Genomic DNA, 21,960 nt, shown 5'->3' on the forward strand with positions numbered 1-21,960 from the left:
TTGAATAGGATGTTAAACCTCAAATTGAACCGCCTTGCTAAATGAGCAAGCTGCTCTTTCCTGGTGCATACCCACACCTGTTCCTATAGCTTGAGTTCATGCCCAGCATGGATTCCCCACGACACTCAAGACAATTCAACCACCATCCATCTCCAGAGCTACCAACAGGACGTGTTGTCCTCATGCAGTAACTTGATCTCCCTAAGCAACTCTGCAAAGTCATTTCACCTCCCCATGTTAGTTTTCCTTACAAAAAAGAACAAAGCGTATTAAACCCTTTTATAATCACGTTCAATGCCCACTATGATGTACATTTTAAACATTACTCATTCTCTGAGCAACAAAAGAACACAGACATTTCAATTTATTCTACCACCTCTTCACACAGAATTTTTATGATTTACTGAGTAACAAGTGACTTAGCCATGTATTATTCAAATAGAAAAGGTAAAATCCACTTAAATAATACCTCAACCAGATTATAAAAGAAAGGTCGATTTAAAAAAATTATCAGAGGGTATGTATGCTCACGAGAGGTGGGGAGGGGAGAAATGGTGGCGGAAGTGAGAGAACACCTTCTTCTATGAGGAATGGTCATGCCACAATCCTTTCCCCCTATTTCTCCCTTGTTTCCCTCCTTTCATGATGCTGGGCACACACCTAGCATGTTTTTCAAGCTGCAAGTTCTGGGACTCAAACCGCATAGGCAGCCATGTGAGCTCCAACCACTGTAACCAACATGCCACTGGCTGGCCTGAAAAGTTGATTTTTAAAGACTCCAAATGTTAAAAAACTCTTTTCTTTCTTTCTTTCTTTCTCTTTCTTCCTTTCATTTCTTTCAATATAAGATCACATTTTACTTTCAACTGTAACATTTTGGGACACTACATATTTTTAGTAATTTGATCTGCTTTTAGGGACTCTGAAATGATTTTGTACTTAGACACTGGGTCTGAGTAGTTTTCCAGAGTTCTAGAAAAACAAAGAGGCATTTTGTATAGTTTATACCAACTCTCCCCAACCCTCAATATCTAAGACAAAAAAAGTTTTAAAATACACACTTACTTCCACATCACAGGTATATTCTGATCCATCCAGAAGTATCACTTTGCACTGCATGCTTTTAGGCTTTTTGACTATCTTTAATGGAGACCGAGATAGTTTACTACTGGATGATTTCTGAGAAAGTTTATCTTCTTCCAATTGCTGATATTCGAGCTGTTTTGCAACTCCAGCAGCAAACTCCCTTTCCTTGTCAGTGACCTGTGAAGGCAAACAATGAAAATAAATATTGCATTGCTCAGACAATAGCACAACACTTTGGACATAGGCTGCTTTCCTTCTACCTAGAGGATGAGCGATGTCTAGGTTAGGATATTAAGGAAGAAATGTACATATACAGACATTCATAATACTAAGTTTCACCTAATAGCTTTTGCCATCTAATTGTATTTCTAGGACCTTATTTCAGTTTGACTCCAGGACTTAATTTAGAAGCACTAAGTTACCAAATGTCATCAACATTTCACTAAGCAAAGAAGAAAAGAAAAAAAGACTCTTAACTTTTTAAAATGGCGTCAAATAGCACAGGCTCCTAAAAACAAATCACCTAGATTTTACTTTATGTACTACTCTCTTTTCTTAATTCACTTGATTCTTCCATACTCATGACTTGTTAGAAGTGCCCCATCCATCTATATACAAGGTATCTTATACATTTTAAAGTCTAGAGATTCAAGTATTAACCTTTTCCGTAATTTTTCAAGTGTTAAAATATTTGACTTAGTTCTCAGTCAATTCAATGAAGTCAACAGTACCAAAATTCATTACAAAGTAATCTCTTAACTCTGTTTCTCTTCATTGTAATGACTTGGTATAAGAACAGATCAAATCTGTCCAAACGTTTTAATATGCTTTCAAATCACCCGAGACAGGTGTAGGCCAGATTCTAAACTGTAGAGGACAGCCTATGAAACCATAAAATTCTCCCTGGAACCAATCCCTAGGGAAATTCCTATATGTACTACTTTCTGGCTACTTTTTTCTTTCTTTTCTTTTCATTTCTTTTCTTTTCTTTTCTTCTTCTTTTCTTCTCTTTTCTTTCTTTCTTTCGGTTTTATTTATTTATTCTATGAATGAGAGAGACAGCAGAGATGCAGAGACAGGGAAAGATAGAGTATCCCAGAATGAGTTTTGACACTGTGATCCAGCTCCAGTCCCAGCCAGCCTGGTTCACAGGCACACGTGTCTGGGGTACTCAGAGAGGTCCTTACATGCAAGCTAGCAATCCTTCCATTTGGGCCCACTGTGCAGGGCATCACAGCACCACCATCAGGTTCCTTCAGCTCGACTTTCTACACCCTTCTCCTATCTATTAAGTGTCCACCAAAGGTCACAGTGAAAATTCAATCCTTGGGCCAGTCTATCAATTTACACTCATCTGCAGATATGCACTGACAGTCCAAAGAAAGTGTAGGCTGTTTGAAATAAGCATGAAATTTCCTTTCATAATATGGGCAATTGGGTTGGAGAAGGGTCTTCAAAAAGTTCATTAAAACATTACCCATAGATTTCACAGGTGATTTTTGTATCCAAATAAACTTGATCTGTGTCTATTTTTTCCACAAAATTTTTGAAGTCCCCTCATAATATCAGCCTGGTGTTAAAAGTATGTGGGCTCAAGAGTAAAGACAATATTGATGGTTTATATCCTATAATTTCACAACACTCCAGTATAATCACATTATTTTTGTGATTTTAGTCAGAATTTTAGGTATAGAGTTCAGCTTTTTTCTGCATTTCCTATCTTATTTTCCTCCCAGAAGATTACCAATATAGTCTCTTCCTCCACTACCTTGCCCAGAAAGCAGGACAAATCTTGGGACAGTCTTAAGAATAGAAAGAGACCAATCTGCTGAGCTTATAAAATCAAACCTACAAAAAAAAAATTAAATAACCTGGGACCAGCAGTTGGCATAATGGCTGTGTCACTGGACTCTCATGTAGTCGACAGCAGTTTGAGTCCTGGACCCGGTGGCTTAAACTCACGCTGGGTGCATGCGCATGTGTGCCCAAGATCCTGAGGGGAGAATGGAGGAGAACAGATTGCAGTGTGGCTATCCCCTCTGGGGGGTGATTTCTCGCCTTCTCTCTGTGTCTTTCTGGCAAGAAAAAAACCTCTCCAAAGATAAAAAAAAAAATTAAATAGCTAATTTCACAGGCCAAAATAGAGAAGAAGGCAAGCTTCAGATAACTCGAATAAATAAACTAAAGAAAACCACTATGGCAACTCTGGCCCTACTGTTTTGACCATGAATGTTTCCATATCAAAGCATTTAAGTAAAAAGTGCAAGAGAGGCATGAAACCGTCATTAATTTTGGCCTTGAAGCAGGTTAAGAAGTTTAGTAATCTTGGAATTGCATATCAACCACCACAACACATATTCATTAACTGCCTTGTAATTTACACAAGACATTTGCACATTTAATATATATTTCACCTCATTAAAGACCAGGTCATAGAAGTACATTTCTATTCACATTTTGTTTAGAATCAACTTTTTCCATGCATTGGGAAGATAAAATTTTATTTTTTCCTACTGTTGGGTTATCAGTAAAGTCATGATACATTTTTTGCATAGCAAAATACGTCATGAGTTTTCCAATGACCCAATAAAATGAAAAAAATCTGTATATAAATAACTTTTGGGGTTACTAAAATGGCATCTCCAGAGGTAACTTAAACCACCATCATTCAAAGATAGGTTGTGAGGCCAGGTAATGGTGCAGTGGTAATGCAACTGGACTGACATGGAAAGATCTTGAGTCTGTGTCCTGGAACCTGTCTAAGCATCCTGGCCAGTGTGCATGCATGTTGGTTCAGGACACCTGACATTGGGGCTAGACTGTGGCGAGGACTCTGCTGGAGGTGACTGTCTCTCTGTCACCCTCTCACGGAAGAAATAAATAAATGAAAATAAACCAGGACAAAACACACACACATACACACAAAGGACAGATCTTGTTTCTGGGAACATTTGAAAGATGAACCTATGACTAAGACACCCATAGCAGTGGGTGCCCAGGAATGATTTGAGATTTTGAGAAGGACATTTAACTATGAATCAAAGTCGATCTGTCATGATCACAGGTTTTAATTCTATTCGATTTTTGCCACGGATGATTATAAAATGACATGAAAGAAATTTCAGAATTCAATCTATGAATTATCTAATTACATGTTTTTAAACAAACTTCTTTAACAACTTTACATGAACAGACCAAGTATCTCAAGTGAAATGCTAATCATAGATGTACGATGCATTATAATTTACAGATATTGGTATCAGCCATTTCAGCAAAGCCCCAGTTTCATCTTCACAGCATCTCTGTGACATTGGTATTATTACCCACGTGTGCAGATGAGGAGAGAGGGGCACAGGGAACCTTTGAACATTTCGTGAGATCATAAAACTAGTGAACTGGAATTCAAATCCTGCCAAAGCTATGTTTAGTCATTACTGTATATTAGAATGTTCTTCATTCTACCTCCAAATTAACTGGCTTCCTAGTTTGAATCAAAGCATTTTGTGCAAGAACCATAGAAATGATCTATTTTGAAATCTTCATTTTGTAGGTAAACAAGCTGAGGCCAGAAGACTTGACTGAGTTCTCAGAGCTAGTACAGTAAATGGTGGAGGAGACAGGATGCAGTGTTGGTCTTTGCCCTTTGTACTGGTCATTTTGCCTATAATGGTCTCTAGTGGCTTAGAATCATTTCTCCTATTTTATATCAAACATCTGACAGAGCAGATAAATAAAGCAGATTTATTCATGTCTGGGCGTGGATACTCATCTTTTTCTATAATTATTTCCCATTTGCATGTCATTTCAGTTCAGAATTTCCTCATTAGAGGGAAAGAACGGAGAACATGCCAAATAATGTCGTACGTTAAACCTTTTCAGGATTAAATATAACAAAACAAACGATCAAACAAAAATAAACATAATCCAAATCACTTCTCCACAAATAGAAAAAAGAAAAGTAAAAGAAAACTAAGACAACTGCTCCTTCAGTTTTATTTACTAATCTGGGAAGGTACTTTCAAATTCTCCAACATAAAGCCTCTCAGATCAGATAAAGCATGTATTTTTACAGTATAAGAGAAGAATTTGCAAATGCCAGGGGAAAAGAAATAAAACAATCTGGCTGTACACATACAGTTTCATGTTCCAATATTGTGTTGTAACTTCTAAAGATTTTCACTAAAATGATGATGTCATGTCCCTTCTCCACATCTTAGAACTCATAGCTTGACACATACACGTCTGACCTATGAAAGGTCAGCCACTAGTAGGGACTCCAGATTTCTTTACCAAATACAAGTCAGCTCTTTAAAATATGATTCTAAGTTTTAAATTTTGAGACAAAAGAAAGTTAAACATGGATTCATTCAAGGCCCAGGTATAAGGGATACCTTATATTTTGGTATTATTATTTTTTTCAAACAGGGTCTTGCTATTCTGTGATCCTCTTGCCTCGGTACTATACATACCACACCACATCCAGCTGTTTCTTTAGACAAAGTCTGGCTATGTTGCCCAGGCTAGCCTCAAGCTGGCAATCCTCCCACTTTAACCTCCCCAGTCACTAGGATTACAGTACATGTCACGGTACTGGGCCTTAACTGGATTGGGGATTTGAACTCAGACCGCCAATGTAGTTTCAACCTACAGGGCACAGCATCTCAGTAATGTGTGCCACTGTGACTGGGACTGTATGAAACACTATTCATGATAATACTAATGTATATAGGAAACATAATTGATAATGTGGATAAATACAGGGGAAAGAAAGAGTAGCCAGGGTCAGAGTCATGTCCAGGAAAAATCAAAGTGGCCCCAACCCGTACTTAAGCTTAAAATAAAAACTGACCACAAGCATCGTTAAGGCTGTCGGCTGGCGGTCTAGTCTTCCTCTAAATCCAGCTGTGATCAATAACCTCCAGTCCAGATTTCAGAGTGTGTTCAAGCATGTTAACTAACTGAAGGGGTTACCAGGCAAGGCTGTGGAATGGTCCTCACTCAGCCTTAAAAAGGCTTGCATTTTCATCTGCCTGGGCCCAAAAGGGCAGAGCAGATGGCCCCTCAGAGTTGCCTCTAGTGCTAAGAGACCAAAGTGAAGCCACTCTGGCAGAGCTCAGCAGTCTCCAACCGGTTTCCTGGCAGGTGACAGTGAGGTGCGGGGGGCTGGCGGGGCTCACCTCCCTCCGCACCGGGGTGCTGTGTGCCGCTGCTGCGAACTGTTCCAGGGCCTGCTCCTCGCTGCCGCTCGGTGGCTCTGGCCCGGGCTGTGCCCCTGCACGCCCCTGCGGCCCCGCAGCTTCTTGGGGCTCGGCTTCCTGGTCTGGCTTGGATTCCGAGTCTGATCCAGATTCGGTCGTCATGGTTGATTGTTCTGTAAGCAAAAAAGGGGAAGATGGCCGTCACTCGGTGCAGTTACCTTCACTGGGCAAGACTACTTGGAGGCTAACCCTGAAAGGCGAAGGAGAACCATGAGGAGAGAGGGAAAGGAGCTCACAACCAAAACCCAGTCCTGTGCCACATGCTGAATGGATGACTTGTCCAATGTACATGGGCGAGTGCCCATGAGTGGTTCGAGGTGGACATTGAACTAGGAATCAATTGCTTTCTGTCATGATCACAGTTTTACCCCATTTGATTTTTTGCCATAGATAGAATGACACAAAAGAAATGTCATATTAATTCAACAATTAAACATTTCATTTCAGGAAAATGAATTTGCTCAATATATATTTATCCTTGGGAAGGATGATCGAAAGGAAGCAGACATTTTGCTTCCAATTTCTACACAGATGGGGTCCTCCCAACCCTTGCATTTATGGATTCTTCTAGGAACAAATGCCTTTCCCATTTGATTTCTCCTACTTCTTCTAAACTAGTAACCACAAATGCAGCAACAGAGGCTTCTTCAAGGACATGGAATCTGCTCCACACTGGACAAGCACTGGCCAGTGGCTGTTCAGGTAGCCAGGCAGCATCCCCCCAGCTCCCTCTCAAGTCAACTGTCCCAATCAGCTTCCTGGCTTCCTCCTATTTCCCTTGGGTATTGAAAGATGAATCTGTCTCATACCACAAGGAACACAAAAAAATTCATCTTAATATGCAATAATTTGCTGGTACATACTTTTTAAAAACGACCTCAAATATAACCACCATCCCTAACAGTTTACTAGTCAAGATACTGGAGTATTTTGTACCTCCATTTCCACATGCGCCAAATGAGGAAACTGAACATAACCGTACTTAGAGAACTCATTTCCTGCCGATCCTTCTCCCTTCTAAGATATACCACTGTGTTCTATAGCAGATTTTTACTCTAAGGAGCAAGAGAGCTGCTAAACCATGTAAACACCATATCATTTTATGCAATTTCTTAGCTTAAGTATGTGGGGTATCTAAAATAAAAATAACCTGGATTGTCACAAAATTCCCCTTCTTATTCCTAATATTATGGTAAAAATATGGACAAAAAAATATATGGACAAAGGGCTGGTGTAATACTTTAAGCAAATGATATACTCATTAGTATAATATGGAATTATGTGAAAAATTAATAACACTAGTAACTCTGTAGTAAAACCACCATTTAGTTCCTATCTTCGCAATACATGTTAGAGTATGTTTAATCATTTGTAGAAGTAGGGAACATTAAAAATGGCAATCTATGTTATAAACTGAATGCTTTACTTGCACTTCCTATTTAGGGATACTTTTCATAAGCACTAGATATTCTTTTTTTTTAGAATTATTTAATTTTATTATCATTATTTTTCACATCTGCTTTAGGATACATGTACTCATGAGAGAGAGAGAGAGAGAGAGAGAGGAAGAGTGAGAAAGAAAGCTGCCAGGTCCGAGACTCAAACCACAGTCAGCCATGTGGGGGTCCAGGACCTTAATCATCATATCACCTGCTGATGCCAACACTAGATATTCTTTACTTTGACTAAAAGACCTATCAACTTAGCATGTGCTCAGATGCCCTAAGCATATGTAAACACCAAAAGCAAACACAGAGAAAGACAGTGATCCAAAGAAATGAGCAAGTTTTTTTCCTTCTTCTTACAATATACTTTATATTTTCAAGCAAATCTTAAAAGTAAACTAATTCTCCTTTGGATACTTGTCCTGGAAAGTGGTAAGAATGTAGAGAGAAAATAAACGAGAAGGAAAAGCGGTGGCATTGTGGAATTCAGAACATAAAATGGAATTCTGCCTTGGGAAGGGAGAAGACTAGTGTAATAATTCAACTCACCAAACACTGACTACCAAATACAAACCAAGCACTGCTCATGATTTAGAAACAGACATTAACGTGTTGTAACCACCCTCCAGACTCCAAGGAGCTCAGAGTATACAGCAGAAATAGACTCTCCCCTGAATCCATTTTCTCCATTTTCCATTAGTAACTGAACTTTCAAGTTCGGCTGGTACTCATAGTTCACAACTATGGTGTGATATGGCCAGGAGATAAAGTCTGGACCCAGGAGACTGAAAGAAACAACCAAAAAACATGCTCGGGGTTAAGTCATCTTGATAAACACAAAGCCACTTGCCCTAGATTTCTTTCCATTTCTCATTGACCAGAAAACAACAATGGTCATGGGCATCTTAGACCCAGTCACAGATGTACCACATTCAAGAGAATCTCAGAGCTGCTTCCTCCAGCCTGGGTCTTTGGATGACCTTCTTCTAGGCTGGGTCTTTGGATGACCTTGCACACACAGTCCATCTGCTCTGGATTGATAAATGAGGAGGTAGAAATAAACTTTTGCCTTCTTTGAACTTCACTACCCTAACTTACACTCAATCCAATACATATGCTACACACTGAAATCTAACAACGGATAGGCGATGCTCTTAGTGGGTCCAAAAAAGCAAAGGAGTTTCCCTTGATCTCATTTCTCCCATCACTTACTACCATATTTCTCTGCTTTCCACTATGACTGAATGTCTCAAATACAAAAATAGTGTTAACCCTTCGTCTTCTACTTCCTCTCTTCTTCTTTTCTCTGAAGCACTCCTGACCACTGTTTTCTTAACCCTACTCCTTCCTTTGCTTGGGTCAAACTCTTTTCCTAGCCCATCTCTTCACCAATTTTATTTTTGAGAGACAGCTTTGAAGCCAAATTATGGCAAATACATCCAGCATGGGGTACAGAATAATCCAACCCCATCCACTCAACTGGGGTGGCTCTTTGGCCCAATGTCATAGATTATCTGCTCCTATCTACTCTTGTCTATTTGCCCCCAAACTCACGTGATACCTCTTTCCTTGTCAACATGCTTCCCTCTTCCTGGGAGTCAGAACACACTGCACTCTTCTACTTGCCCTCTCTCGGCTTCACCTTCTCATTCTATTTTACAATGGCTCCTCTATCCAATCTCTAAATATGGTCAAGTCTTACCCAATTATAGACCCTCTTCGCCTTCTTTAAAAATGTTCTTCCCAGCTTATGACATCTTTTCCAAGGGCTTTAAACACTTCCTAAAAGTAAACTTTGATCTGACTGTCCACTTGCCATTCCCCACTGATGCCTCCTAGCCTGTTTTTTCTCTCCCAAACCTGCTCCTATTCTCCCTCATCTTCTTTATTTCAATAAATGGCAATGCTCCTTCATGCCAGAATTCTACAAGTTACCCCTAACATTTTACCCCTTTACCTTCTTTATCTAATACACAACAGAAAGCTTTGTTGGTTCTATTTCCCAAACGGGACAAGCACTGGCCAGTGGCTGTTCAGGTAGCCAGGCAGCATCCCCCCAGCTCCCTCTCAAGTCAACTGTCCCAATCAGCTTCCTGGCTTCCTCCTATTTCCCTTGGGTATTGAAAGATGAATCTGTCTCATACCACAAGGAACACAAAAAAATTCATCTTAATATGCAATAATTTGCTGGTACATACTTTTTAAAAACGACCTCAAATATAACCACCATCCCTAACAGTTTACTAGTCAAGATACTGGAGTATTTTGTACCTCCATTTCCACATGCGCCAAATGAGGAAACTGAACATAACCGTACTTAGAGAACTCATTTCCTGCCGATCCTTCTCCCTTCTAAGATATACCACTGTGTTCTATAGCAGATTTTTACTCTAAGGAGCAAGAGAGCTGCTAAACCATGTAAACACCATATCATTTTATGCAATTTCTTAGCTTAAGTATGTGGGGTATCTAAAATAAAAATAACCTGGATTGTCACAAAATTCCCCTTCTTATTCCTAATATTATGGTAAAAATATGGACAAAAAAATATATGGACAAAGGGCTGGTGTAATACTTTAAGCAAATGATATACTCATTAGTATAATATGGAATTATGTGAAAAATTAATAACACTAGTAACTCTGTAGTAAAACCACCATTTAGTTCCTATCTTCGCAATACATGTTAGAGTATGTTTAATCATTTGTAGAAGTAGGGAACATTAAAAATGGCAATCTATGTTATAAACTGAATGCTTTACTTGCACTTCCTATTTAGGGATACTTTTCATAAGCACTAGATATTCTTTTTTTTTAGAATTATTTAATTTTATTATCATTATTTTTCACATCTGCTTTAGGATACATGTACTCATGAGAGAGAGAGAGAGAGAGAGAGAGGAAGAGTGAGAAAGAAAGCTGCCAGGTCCGAGACTCAAACCACAGTCAGCCATGTGGGGGTCCAGGACCTTAATCATCATATCACCTGCTGATGCCAACACTAGATATTCTTTACTTTGACTAAAAGACCTATCAACTTAGCATGTGCTCAGATGCCCTAAGCATATGTAAACACCAAAAGCAAACACAGAGAAAGACAGTGATCCAAAGAAATGAGCAAGTTTTTTTCCTTCTTCTTACAATATACTTTATATTTTCAAGCAAATCTTAAAAGTAAACTAATTCTCCTTTGGATACTTGTCCTGGAAAGTGGTAAGAATGTAGAGAGAAAATAAACGAGAAGGAAAAGCGGTGGCATTGTGGAATTCAGAACATAAAATGGAATTCTGCCTTGGGAAGGGAGAAGACTAGTGTAATAATTCAACTCACCAAACACTGACTACCAAATACAAACCAAGCACTGCTCATGATTTAGAAACAGACATTAACGTGTTGTAACCACCCTCCAGACTCCAAGGAGCTCAGAGTATACAGCAGAAATAGACTCTCCCCTGAATCCATTTTCTCCATTTTCCATTAGTAACTGAACTTTCAAGTTCGGCTGGTACTCATAGTTCACAACTATGGTGTGATATGGCCAGGAGATAAAGTCTGGACCCAGGAGACTGAAAGAAACAACCAAAAAACATGCTCGGGGTTAAGTCATCTTGATAAACACAAAGCCACTTGCCCTAGATTTCTTTCCATTTCTCATTGACCAGAAAACAACAATGGTCATGGGCATCTTAGACCCAGTCACAGATGTACCACATTCAAGAGAATCTCAGAGCTGCTTCCTCCAGCCTGGGTCTTTGGATGACCTTCTTCTAGGCTGGGTCTTTGGATGACCTTGCACACACAGTCCATCTGCTCTGGATTGATAAATGAGGAGGTAGAAATAAACTTTTGCCTTCTTTGAACTTCACTACCCTAACTTACACTCAATCCAATACATATGCTACACACTGAAATCTAACAACGGATAGGCGATGCTCTTAGTGGGTCCAAAAAAGCAAAGGAGTTTCCCTTGATCTCATTTCTCCCATCACTTACTACCATATTTCTCTGCTTTCCACTATGACTGAATGTCTCAAATACAAAAATAGTGTTAACCCTTCGTCTTCTACTTCCTCTCTTCTTCTTTTCTCTGAAGCACTCCTGACCACTGTTTTCTTAACCCTACTCCTTCCTTTGCTTGGGTCAAACTCTTTTCCTAGCCCATCTCTTCACCAATTTTATTTTTGAGAGACAGCTTTGAAGCCAAATTATGGCAAATACATCCAGCATGGGGTACAGAATAATCCAACCCCATCCACTCAACTGGGGTGGCTCTTTGGCCCAATGTCATAGATTATCTGCTCCTATCTACTCTTGTCTATTTGCCCCCAAACTCACGTGATACCTCTTTCCTTGTCAACATGCTTCCCTCTTCCTGGGAGTCAGAACACACTGCACTCTTCTACTTGCCCTCTCTCGGCTTCACCTTCTCATTCTATTTTACAATGGCTCCTCTATCCAATCTCTAAATATGGTCAAGTCTTACCCAATTATAGACCCTCTTCGCCTTCTTTAAAAATGTTCTTCCCAGCTTATGACATCTTTTCCAAGGGCTTTAAACACTTCCTAAAAGTAAACTTTGATCTGACTGTCCACTTGCCATTCCCCACTGATGCCTCCTAGCCTGTTTTTTCTCTCCCAAACCTGCTCCTATTCTCCCTCATCTTCTTTATTTCAATAAATGGCAATGCTCCTTCATGCCAGAATTCTACAAGTTACCCCTAACATTTTACCCCTTTACCTTCCTTATCTAATACACAACAGAAAGCTTTGTTGGTTCTATTTCCCAAATGTATCTGGCATTGTGCCCTGCCACTGAATGAACCACCATCATTTTTCTTCAACTGCTTCTATAGCCTCCAGCTGATTTTTCCTGCCTCTGTTCTTGCTTACTTACCTCTGTCTATTCTAATCTGCATAAAATATAAATCCAGTCATATTACTCTCTGATAAAAACCCTTTCATAGTTTCCAATGTACTTTAGGTAAAACCTAAACTCATAATTATCAAGGACATGCCCAAATCCCAATTCCCTATCTGGCGGCCATTACCTATCCCTCTGCCATTGCCTATCCTTCTACCCCACAATGATCCAAAACAATGCTCTCCTTTTAGTTTCTAAACCACATCAAAGTTTTCTGTCTCAAGGTCTTGAGACACACTGTTCCCTCTTCTGAGAACATTCTTTGCTCTCTTTTCTTCAGTGGCAGACGCCCCCTCAAATGTTGGTTGAGAATGGCTTTTTCTGATTACAGTTATTCTTGCTGTGCCTTATTCTTTCTTTCCTATAATTATCAAATTTTATAATCATTCTCCTCTCCTCCACCTCCCTCCAGTATGTTCAAGGGTGGGAATCATGTCCGTTTACACACCAATATACCCACTACCAGCACAGTACCTATAACATAGTATTTCAAGAACTATTTTATGAATAAGAAAACTGCAAATCAACCTAATTATCATTTACGTATATTTAAAAGTATAATAGCTCTTCCTTACACAATGGAATAGTAATCTGCTATAAGGAACAAAGTGTCACTCCATATAAAGTGGATGAGTCTAGAAGGTATAATATTGATACTAAATGAAATAAGCCAAAGACAAAGGTTGTATTTCACTGCTTAACACATATCAAATAGAAGGTCCACACACTCTACAGAAACTGAAGGAACTGAAAGCACAGGAGTAGAGTAACAGGGGATACTGGAGACAGAGGAAGGGAAGAGGAGGGTGGAGAATGGGTGAGGGTATAAATAAGGCAAATAGGTTACAGCATGGTGGACCAGCACAACAAATTTAAAAAAAATAAAGCACTGCCAATCTAATACATATCTATCAGAAAAAAAAGAGAATCTAATAGAATGAATATTGAAGATATACAACATAATGTTCTTTGCTGAAGATGATGAATATGTTAATATTCTTGATTTGATTATCACATAGTGTATGCATGTTTTGAAAAACCAAACAGTATCCAAAAAAATATGTAAGAAATTAGAAGTCATAAAATAAACAAAATTTTAAAAATAACAAAATCAGTGTGGTTATGAGGAAAACAAATAAAAGCAAACAATATTCTGTTAAAAGTTTCAAAACTTAAGACCATACAAAAATAAAAGGAATAATACTGGTCTATTCAGTCTAATCCTCTTATCAGTAGAATAAAGACTTCCCAAAGACTCAAAAAGAAAAGGTTTAGGTGGTTTACAGAATCTCTATACAAGACAACCAGAGTTACTAATTCATGAATAGAAAAACTAAAGTATAACTGACTACTAGAAATAACATTTTTAAAAAGATGCTCAATTTTACCTATGGCAAGACAATTCTCACATACAAATCCTTTTCTTCTTATTTATTTATTTATTTATGGAGAGGTTTTTGCTATAGGGCGCATGCGCTCGCCAAAAAGACAGAGAGAGACAAAGAGACAGAAAGCAAGAAATCACCCCCTGGGGGGATGGCTATGCCACAATTCCTTCTCCTCCATTCTCCTCTCGGGATCTTGGGCATGCACACACACGCACCCCGCGTGAGTTTAAGACACCGTGTCTGGGACTCAAACCGTAGTCAACTACATGGGAGTCCAGCGACATAGCCATTACGCTAACTGCTGGTCCCCTGGATTTTCTTCTTATTAAAACGGTTTTGGATATCATCACTATGTTCTTGCTGTTTTTTTATGAATATAATACTTAGGATTTTCTGCTGCTATTATTGTGAGTGACTCAGCAAATCGTAACTATAACTTAATAATCAAATGTCAAAACTTATTATAGAAATAAGGACTAGAATTTATTGCAAAACTTAAATGTGTCCATTCATTTTACTTTAAAAATCCATATATAATCTTTATAGACACAGTGCCTGAAAATAATAGTTAGCAAATACACTGTTATATATCATGTTGGGTAAATAATTGTTTTAGTCTCTTGCTTCCTTTCCTATAAAAGGAGGAACTCAAACTAGAAATTAATATGACTAAGGTTCCTCACGGATGAATAAAGTGAGATAGGTACGAGGGATGGAAGCGAGGGGATTGCAGAAACTTCCAGATCTTTCCATTTAAGCCAACAAGTCTGATACCTCTTTCATAAACTTTCAACCTTCTAAATATATATATATTTTAATTGCCATTAGGCATGTGCACTCACTAGAGAGAGAGAGAGAGATGAAGGAAAAAGGGGAAAGCACTCCCTCCCCAATGGGGCATGGCCATGCCATAATTCCTTCTCTATTTCTCTACTCCGTCAGGATCTTGAGCATGCATCCACATGCATTAAACATGTTTTTAAGCCACTGGGGCTGTGATTCAAGCCATGGTCAACTATGTGGAATCTGGCTCCCTTAACCAGTAGGCCAGAGGACTGGCCTTCTAACTACTTCTTAAACATAAATCTTCTAATATTAATATAGATACAGTACATAACTCTCATATCAATGTACTCTAAATTTTTAGTTTCAAAAAGTTGTCAAATATATGCTAGAATAGGAATCTCTCTAAACACCTGATTTTTGTTAGTAATTGTATTTTGCTTAGGCTGAAAGGCTTGGGTTTCTAGAAACTCAAAATCCTAAAAGCTGTAGTGATGACATTCACAAGTGTGCTAGGCTGATGTCAAGAGAAGACTTTTTGTTGTTGTTGTTAAATGCCAGAGTGCATGTGCATATGAGAAAGAGAGAAAGAAAGTACCCCTTAATGTGGCCTAGATATACTGCAATCTTTTTTCCTCCAACTCGCAATCCCATCAGAATTCTGAGTATTTATATGTACCCAGAGTGTTTTTCTTTTCCTTTTTTAGTTTTTGTTTTGTTTTGCTTTGTTTTGTTTTTGCTATGGGACATGGGTGCTTGCCAGAGAGAGAAAGAGAGACAGAGACAGAGACAGAAACAGAGAAAGTGAGAAATCATCCTTCAGAAGGGATGACCATGCCACAATCCCTTCTTCTCCCCTTTCCTCTTGGGATTCTAGGTATGTACATACATGTGCTCTGTGCGATTTTCTGATATAGGACCAGAGTAGGAGTTGACCACATGGGAATCCAGCGCCTCAACCTCCATGCCACCTGCTGACCCAGGGTGTTTTTCAAACTACAGAGGCCAAGACTCAAACTGGCTACATCCATGTTGGATCTGGCTTCCTAACCACAGCATTTAACCACTGCAACACTGGGCAAGCCAGAATCCTTTATTTCTTAAAGAAATGTAAATTGAGGATCAGTAGATAGCACAATGGTTACATCACTGGATTCCCATGTAGTCAACCACGGTGTGAGTCCTGGACCAGGCAGCTTAAAACCCATGCTGGGTGAGTGTGTATGCATGCCCAAAGTCCTGAGAGGAGAATGGAGGAGAAGGGATTGTGGCATGGCCATCTCCCCTGGGGGGTGATTTCTTGCTTTCTGTCTCTCTGTCTCTCTCTGTCTCTCTGGCAAGCACACCTACCCTATAACAAAAATCTCCCTTAAAAAAGAAAAAAAGAAATGTAAATTGTATTTCAATATGCCTCTCTCAGGGATATATTTATTAAATGACTACCAAAAGAAATGATAACAAAGGATGCATTTTGCAGCTGTAAAGGAAATGTTCAAAATTCCCAATTGAATTCACGTACAGAGAGAAGGTCATTGTCATGCATTTCAGGTTTCATTCCTTTACAGTTCTAATATATTATTCCATAGAAGGAAGAAAAGGCCATTTATCTTCATCCTTTCTACTTTTAGAAGTGACATCACTAAAATCTCCATCTCCTAACTAAATGATTGCTAAAACGCTTGCTGATACGAAAATTCAGCAGTATTTTATTAAAAGACACAAACCACATATTTAGTGAAGGAAAATAATTAATATAAATTTCTGTCATTTATGGGTAAGACAGGATTCCTAAGAAATAACAAAGCATTTCCTAAAAGAAAAGCACTTCATACCATTTACCTTCCTACAGGGATGCAGGGCTACAATAGACAAATTTTAAACCAACAATCAACATTTTTTTATATTTGTTTTTAGTTTTTATCATAGGGTGTGTTCACTAGTCAGAGAGACAGAGAGAGAGAAAGTGAGAAATCACCCCCGAGGGGCTGGCCGCACCTCAATCCCTTCTTCGTTCTCCTCCTGGGATCTTGGGCATGCATGCACACGTGCATGGCGTGATTTTCAAGTCACTGGATCCAGGACTCAAACCACAGTCAGCCATGAGAGAGTCCATACTGTCATCTGCTGTTCTCAGCATAAGTATTTCTAACAACTGATTATTATCTGCAAGTCTACTAAAAACCATCAATTAACAAACCAGAAGACAGAAATACCTCCTGTCTTTTCTACTTCATTCTTCCTATTTGTATTTTTAGAAAAGCCCTAGTATCATCAACCTTAAAAAAAAGATGGCATGGTAGTGAAACCGGTGACTTGAAAAACACCCTGAGTGCTGTGCATGTGTGCCATCCTGAGAGCAAAGTGGAGATGGGACCACAGTGTGGTATGGCAATGGGCCATATCCCACAGGGGGTGCTTTTTTACTTTCTCTCTCTCTCTTTCACTCTCCCTTTCTCCAGCAAGCACATGTGTCCTATGTCAAAAATCTAAAAATAAGTAAAAAGTAAAATAAATAAAAATTTTAAAAATACACATAGAAGAAGCCAAAACAACCTGCTCTTTCCCCCTTTCCATAATCCCAGTTTTATCTCCCTACCCTAGCCCAGTATGGTTTTATGTATTTACTTTCCTTCAGAGTCAAGCTTCTGAAAATAATTTTATGCTGTCATCAGGTCCTCCTTCTGCTTTACTCTTCAGAGTAGCACCCCATTATTCTAGTAAACTTTGCTAAGGTTACCAATGACTTCTCTATGAGCCAATAAATCCTACATGACACCTATTCTTGTCTTTCAATTCGCCATGTGTTTGATACCCTCCTGATTGTCCTTCTACCTTTCAGGGTATTTTCTATTTGTCTCTTCATATCCCATCTCTCTTATTCTATACCCCCCATTCAATTTTTGTCATAAAGTGTATACAATCTGGCTAGAGACAGATGGGGGTGAGAAGGGAGATGGTGGAGTGGAAAGCATCCCACCAGGGGCAGGGAACACAATTCCTTCTTTTCCATTTTCCTCTCAGTATTTGGGGCATACAAGCACATATTCCTGGTGTTTCTCAAGCTACTAGGTCCAGGACTCAAACTGCACAGTTGGTCATTTGGGATTCAGCTGTCTTATCTACCATGCCACTGGCTGTCCCTCTATTTCTTTTCTTTCTTTCTTTTCTCTTCTTTCTTTCTTTTCTTTTTCTTTCTTTCTTTCTTTCTTTCTTTCTTTCTTTCTTTCTTTCTTTCTTTCTTTCTTTCTTTCTTTCTTTTTTAATTCCATTGATGTGTTTCATCTATAAGCCAGAGAGAGACAGAGACAACACCCCCAAAGGGTCATGATGCCATGATCCACCACTCCCCACCCCAGTCTCAGCTAGCCCCAGATCATGGACACATGCATTCCTGGCATTCTCAGGAAATCTCTGGATATGAATATGGAACCTTCCCATGTTGGTCAACTTTGCAGGGCTCCACCATCCAGCCTCCTCATAATCTATTTTGAAATCTTACAGTTCTTGACAAATCAGCCTCCTTTGTCAAAACTTTTCCTGGAGAGCATATTGACTTCATTTTCAAATACAATCACAAATTTAAAATATGGGTCCTTTAATTTGTGACCTCTCTCTAAGCTTAATGTCCATATATACAACTGTTTCTCATTTCTCTACCCCAATATCTTAGAGGCACCTAAAACTGAATGTTTCTTCATGTAAGCCCTTAACATTCACCACCCTACACACCCTCCCTTAGACTGCTCGATGTCAGTCTTCCTCATTTCAGCAGGTGGGACTCCATCTGACCAGCTGGCTGCTCATGCTGTGGTTAGAACGTCATTTCTCTCCTTACTCTCAATTCCAATTTAATTCATGCTTGGCAATTTCACCTCTCGAGTTGTATTTAAAGAAAGATTGAAAAAAGATACAATACAATTCTAGGTAGAGGTTCTTAAGCAAGCAAAAGCCAAAGAACAGTAAAGACTACATGTATTTACTTGTACACGGGTATGTGGTCTGCTGTGGGTGGAGTGACTGAGGAGAGGTGATGAGAGCAAGCCAGGCAGAGGTCAGGTCCTGCAGGGCCATCAGACACTCATCAAGGAGACTTCCTTTCCTTACACAGAATCACTGTGCAGTTAGAATGGTGACGGACATTGGAAAAGGTGCAGTGGACCTCTCCATTGTTTTGGCTCAAAATTAGACCAAACTAGTAAACCACACAGGGTTTGGACTAGTTATTTCTCAAAATACAAAATGCTATAATTTTGTGCTGGTCATTATATCTTTAGTAAAGAGTTAAGATACTATGTGTGACCAACATCAGGGTTAATTCTTTTTTCAGATAAACTTTCTGACCATACTGTTTGAATCTTATGAGTCAATATGCCAGCATCTATAGAGTTAACTGAGTTTCACTTATACAAGAAGTTGGAATAGTTATGAAGACATAGCAATTTAAACATTATATTCACAATGATATTGCAAATCTGTAAAAGATTACCAAGATCCATCAGTATAAGACAAAGATTTCTTAACAATGCTGCACATCTACAATTCAGTTTGGGAATTTAACATTTAGATAACAAGACAAAACATGTAAATAAATAAGGCCATATTCCTGGGTGTCATGGAATGTGCATCATGACAGGTTACTCTAAGAAGTAAACCAATCGCAGTGCCCAGGGTCTGCAAACTAAGCTCAGGGAAGAGGACTTTCAACAAGGCTGTGGGAGCATAGAGGGTTTCCATGGGAAATAATAGTTCCTGGATGGCAAAAAATATCACTAACCTTCATTTCCAAGATAAATGAGTAGTTTTAACTTTAGACACAATGAAAGTCACAAACTATTTCAACAGGATGAAAGGAAAATCAGGGATAAACAAAAGTACACTATGATGGCCTGACATGGTGATAGTCAAGAGAGGCTTAAACCAGACAGGAGATACTGGGTTCTGGGACCATCTCTGGCACATGCTCTATGACCTCTATGGAATTTAGATCCCCTTTCTGTTCTAAAATCCCAAAATTTGGGGATTCTTGAGAACCAGAGACACTGCTGTATCAACAGCATAAGAAATCGAATGAAATTTTGTTCTCTAAGGAAAGAGAGACACTAACTTAATATACTAATCAGGCCCCAGGCAATATAGCTTCTGAGACTGGTAATCCTCAACAATTTAGTAAGAAGGCTAGTTTCTCCCACTATTGCATGGGCCAAGCCAAAGTCCTCTGCTATCTGAGTCTGTGAAGATTTTATTTAGTTTACTGAAGCAATACTTTGCTCAGATAATTTGAAAAAGTTGGGGAAAACACTCCCAGTTGGCTTAATATTCTGGGGAAATTTGGTTAATTTTTATTATTTTTTAGTTTTTCTTTTAAAAAATGTACAGTTCTGGGTGTGAGCAGAAAAATTAACAAATGACGTTTAATATGGTAACTATGTATGTATCTACCATCTATCTTATGTTCTTATTTCTATATGCAACTGGTGCCAAATACCAGGGTAAAAAGTGTCTTATACTTTTAAAATGTAGGAAATCTTTGGTTGTTCCCATAAGGTCCCCAGTAAATTTCAATAACCAACGTGGCTCCCCCACTAGAGGAAAGGGCCTGTGTTGTTGGAAGATTTCTGTAGAGGTCAAAGCCAGGACTACTGGGAGACAGGCTCTTGAAGGACAGAACTACTTAAAAACATGTCTCTAGAGGGAGTACAAGGAGAACCAGTTCAAATTCTGTTTTAGGACCTTTGCACTCTGAATACTCTGTTCAAAGCAAGGAAGTTCCCAGGGCTAGAATCCCTGAACTCCAGAGGGTCACGAAAGGAGGGCTAAGAATCTGAGAGTTTGTTTTGCTATTTTAAAAGAAAGTGTATATTCAGCAATGACACGACTTGGCTGCACACACTACAAGGCTTCTTTGCTTTGGGTTAAAAACTTATCAGTTAAATTTAGCGATATTAGCTACATCATTGTTTCATTCATTAATACATTCCTTCAACAAACATTTCCTAAACAGCTGTTCTGAGGCTTCGGGATACAGCAGATAAAGATGAACAAGGTCTCTGCTCTACTGGAGGCTACATTCTAATTGAAGGAGAAAAGGAAATTTAAAATGTCAGCTAGAGATAGATGTTATGAAATAATCCATTAAACAGGTAGATGGCTGCTTTAGAATGGGTGGTAAGAGAAGGCTTCTTCAAGGAGTGGGTGTTTAAACAACATTCAGTACCGAGGATCTGCCATATGAATGTGTTGGAGTTGGGAAGACCACTGCCCAGGCCCTAAGGGCTTATGAGCTTGGTGTGGACAAAGGACCACAAGGATGGAATAGCTGGGATGTAGGGAAAATGGTTCAAAATGAAGGAAATGGGGACCCATCTTGTGAGTGGGTCTTTGTCACTCCATTTAAAAAGCTGGATTTTATTTTAAATGCAATGGAGCATTTTAAGGTGACATTTTTAAAAGGCCAATCTGGCTTCTGAGTGGAGCACAAGTGTAGGAGCAATAGTCCAGAAGAGAGAAAATGCCAGGGCAAGCAGGGCAGCAGGAGAAGAAAGGAGGGAAGAGATACCCCCCTTTCTTCTGCTCATCAGAAGCTCTGACTACAGCTTTGGTAAGAGAGGCTGTGGGCAAAATCCCCTACAAGCGATAGGTCCCTTAAAAACCCAGGGATCTTTAAGGTGAAAAGACTGCAGGCAATATATTTTCTTTTTTCTTTTATTTAGAGAGAGATTTTTGCCATAGGGCTCGTGTGCTCTCCAGAGAGACAAACGGAGAGCAAGAATCACCCCCTGGGGGGGATGCCTACGCTGCAATCCCTTCTCCTCCATTCTCCTCTAGAGATTTTGGGCACGCATGCACACGCATCCGGTGTGAGGTTTAAGTCACTGGGTTCTAGGACTCAAACCACAGTTGACTATGTGGGAGTCCAGTGATATAATCACTATGCCATCTGCTGGTCCCAACAATGAATTTTCTAATAGGCCTTAAGTTAGTGAGCAACTTGACAAGCAAATGTCAAGTTTCAACCATATTCCTCTACAATGTTTCCTCTATCACCTTTAACACAAGGAATCATTAATGAACCCTATGTCA

At 39.2% G+C, this 21,960-nt stretch overlaps 1 protein-coding gene across 1 annotated transcript in view; it reads right to left on the reverse strand.

The window, feature by feature from the left end:
* EPB41L3 (erythrocyte membrane protein band 4.1 like 3) overlaps positions 1-19,673 on the reverse strand; it is a 116,283-nt gene extending 96,610 nt beyond the window's left edge. Inside the window, 3 exon segments of the mRNA XM_027771051.1 lie at positions 1,066-1,263; positions 6,264-6,457; positions 19,655-19,673. Of these exon segments, the coding sequence (XP_027626852.1) occupies positions 1,066-1,263; positions 6,264-6,446 (381 nt within the window). The 5' untranslated portion in view covers positions 6,447-6,457; positions 19,655-19,673.
* Between the last annotated feature and the right edge of the window lie 2,287 nt (positions 19,674-21,960).

The sequence above is a fragment of the Tupaia chinensis genome, unplaced genomic scaffold, assembly GCF_000334495.1.
Source record: "Tupaia chinensis unplaced genomic scaffold, TupChi_1.0 Scaffold000180_1, whole genome shotgun sequence".
Classification (NCBI taxonomy): Eukaryota; Metazoa; Chordata; class Mammalia; order Scandentia; family Tupaiidae; genus Tupaia; species Tupaia belangeri.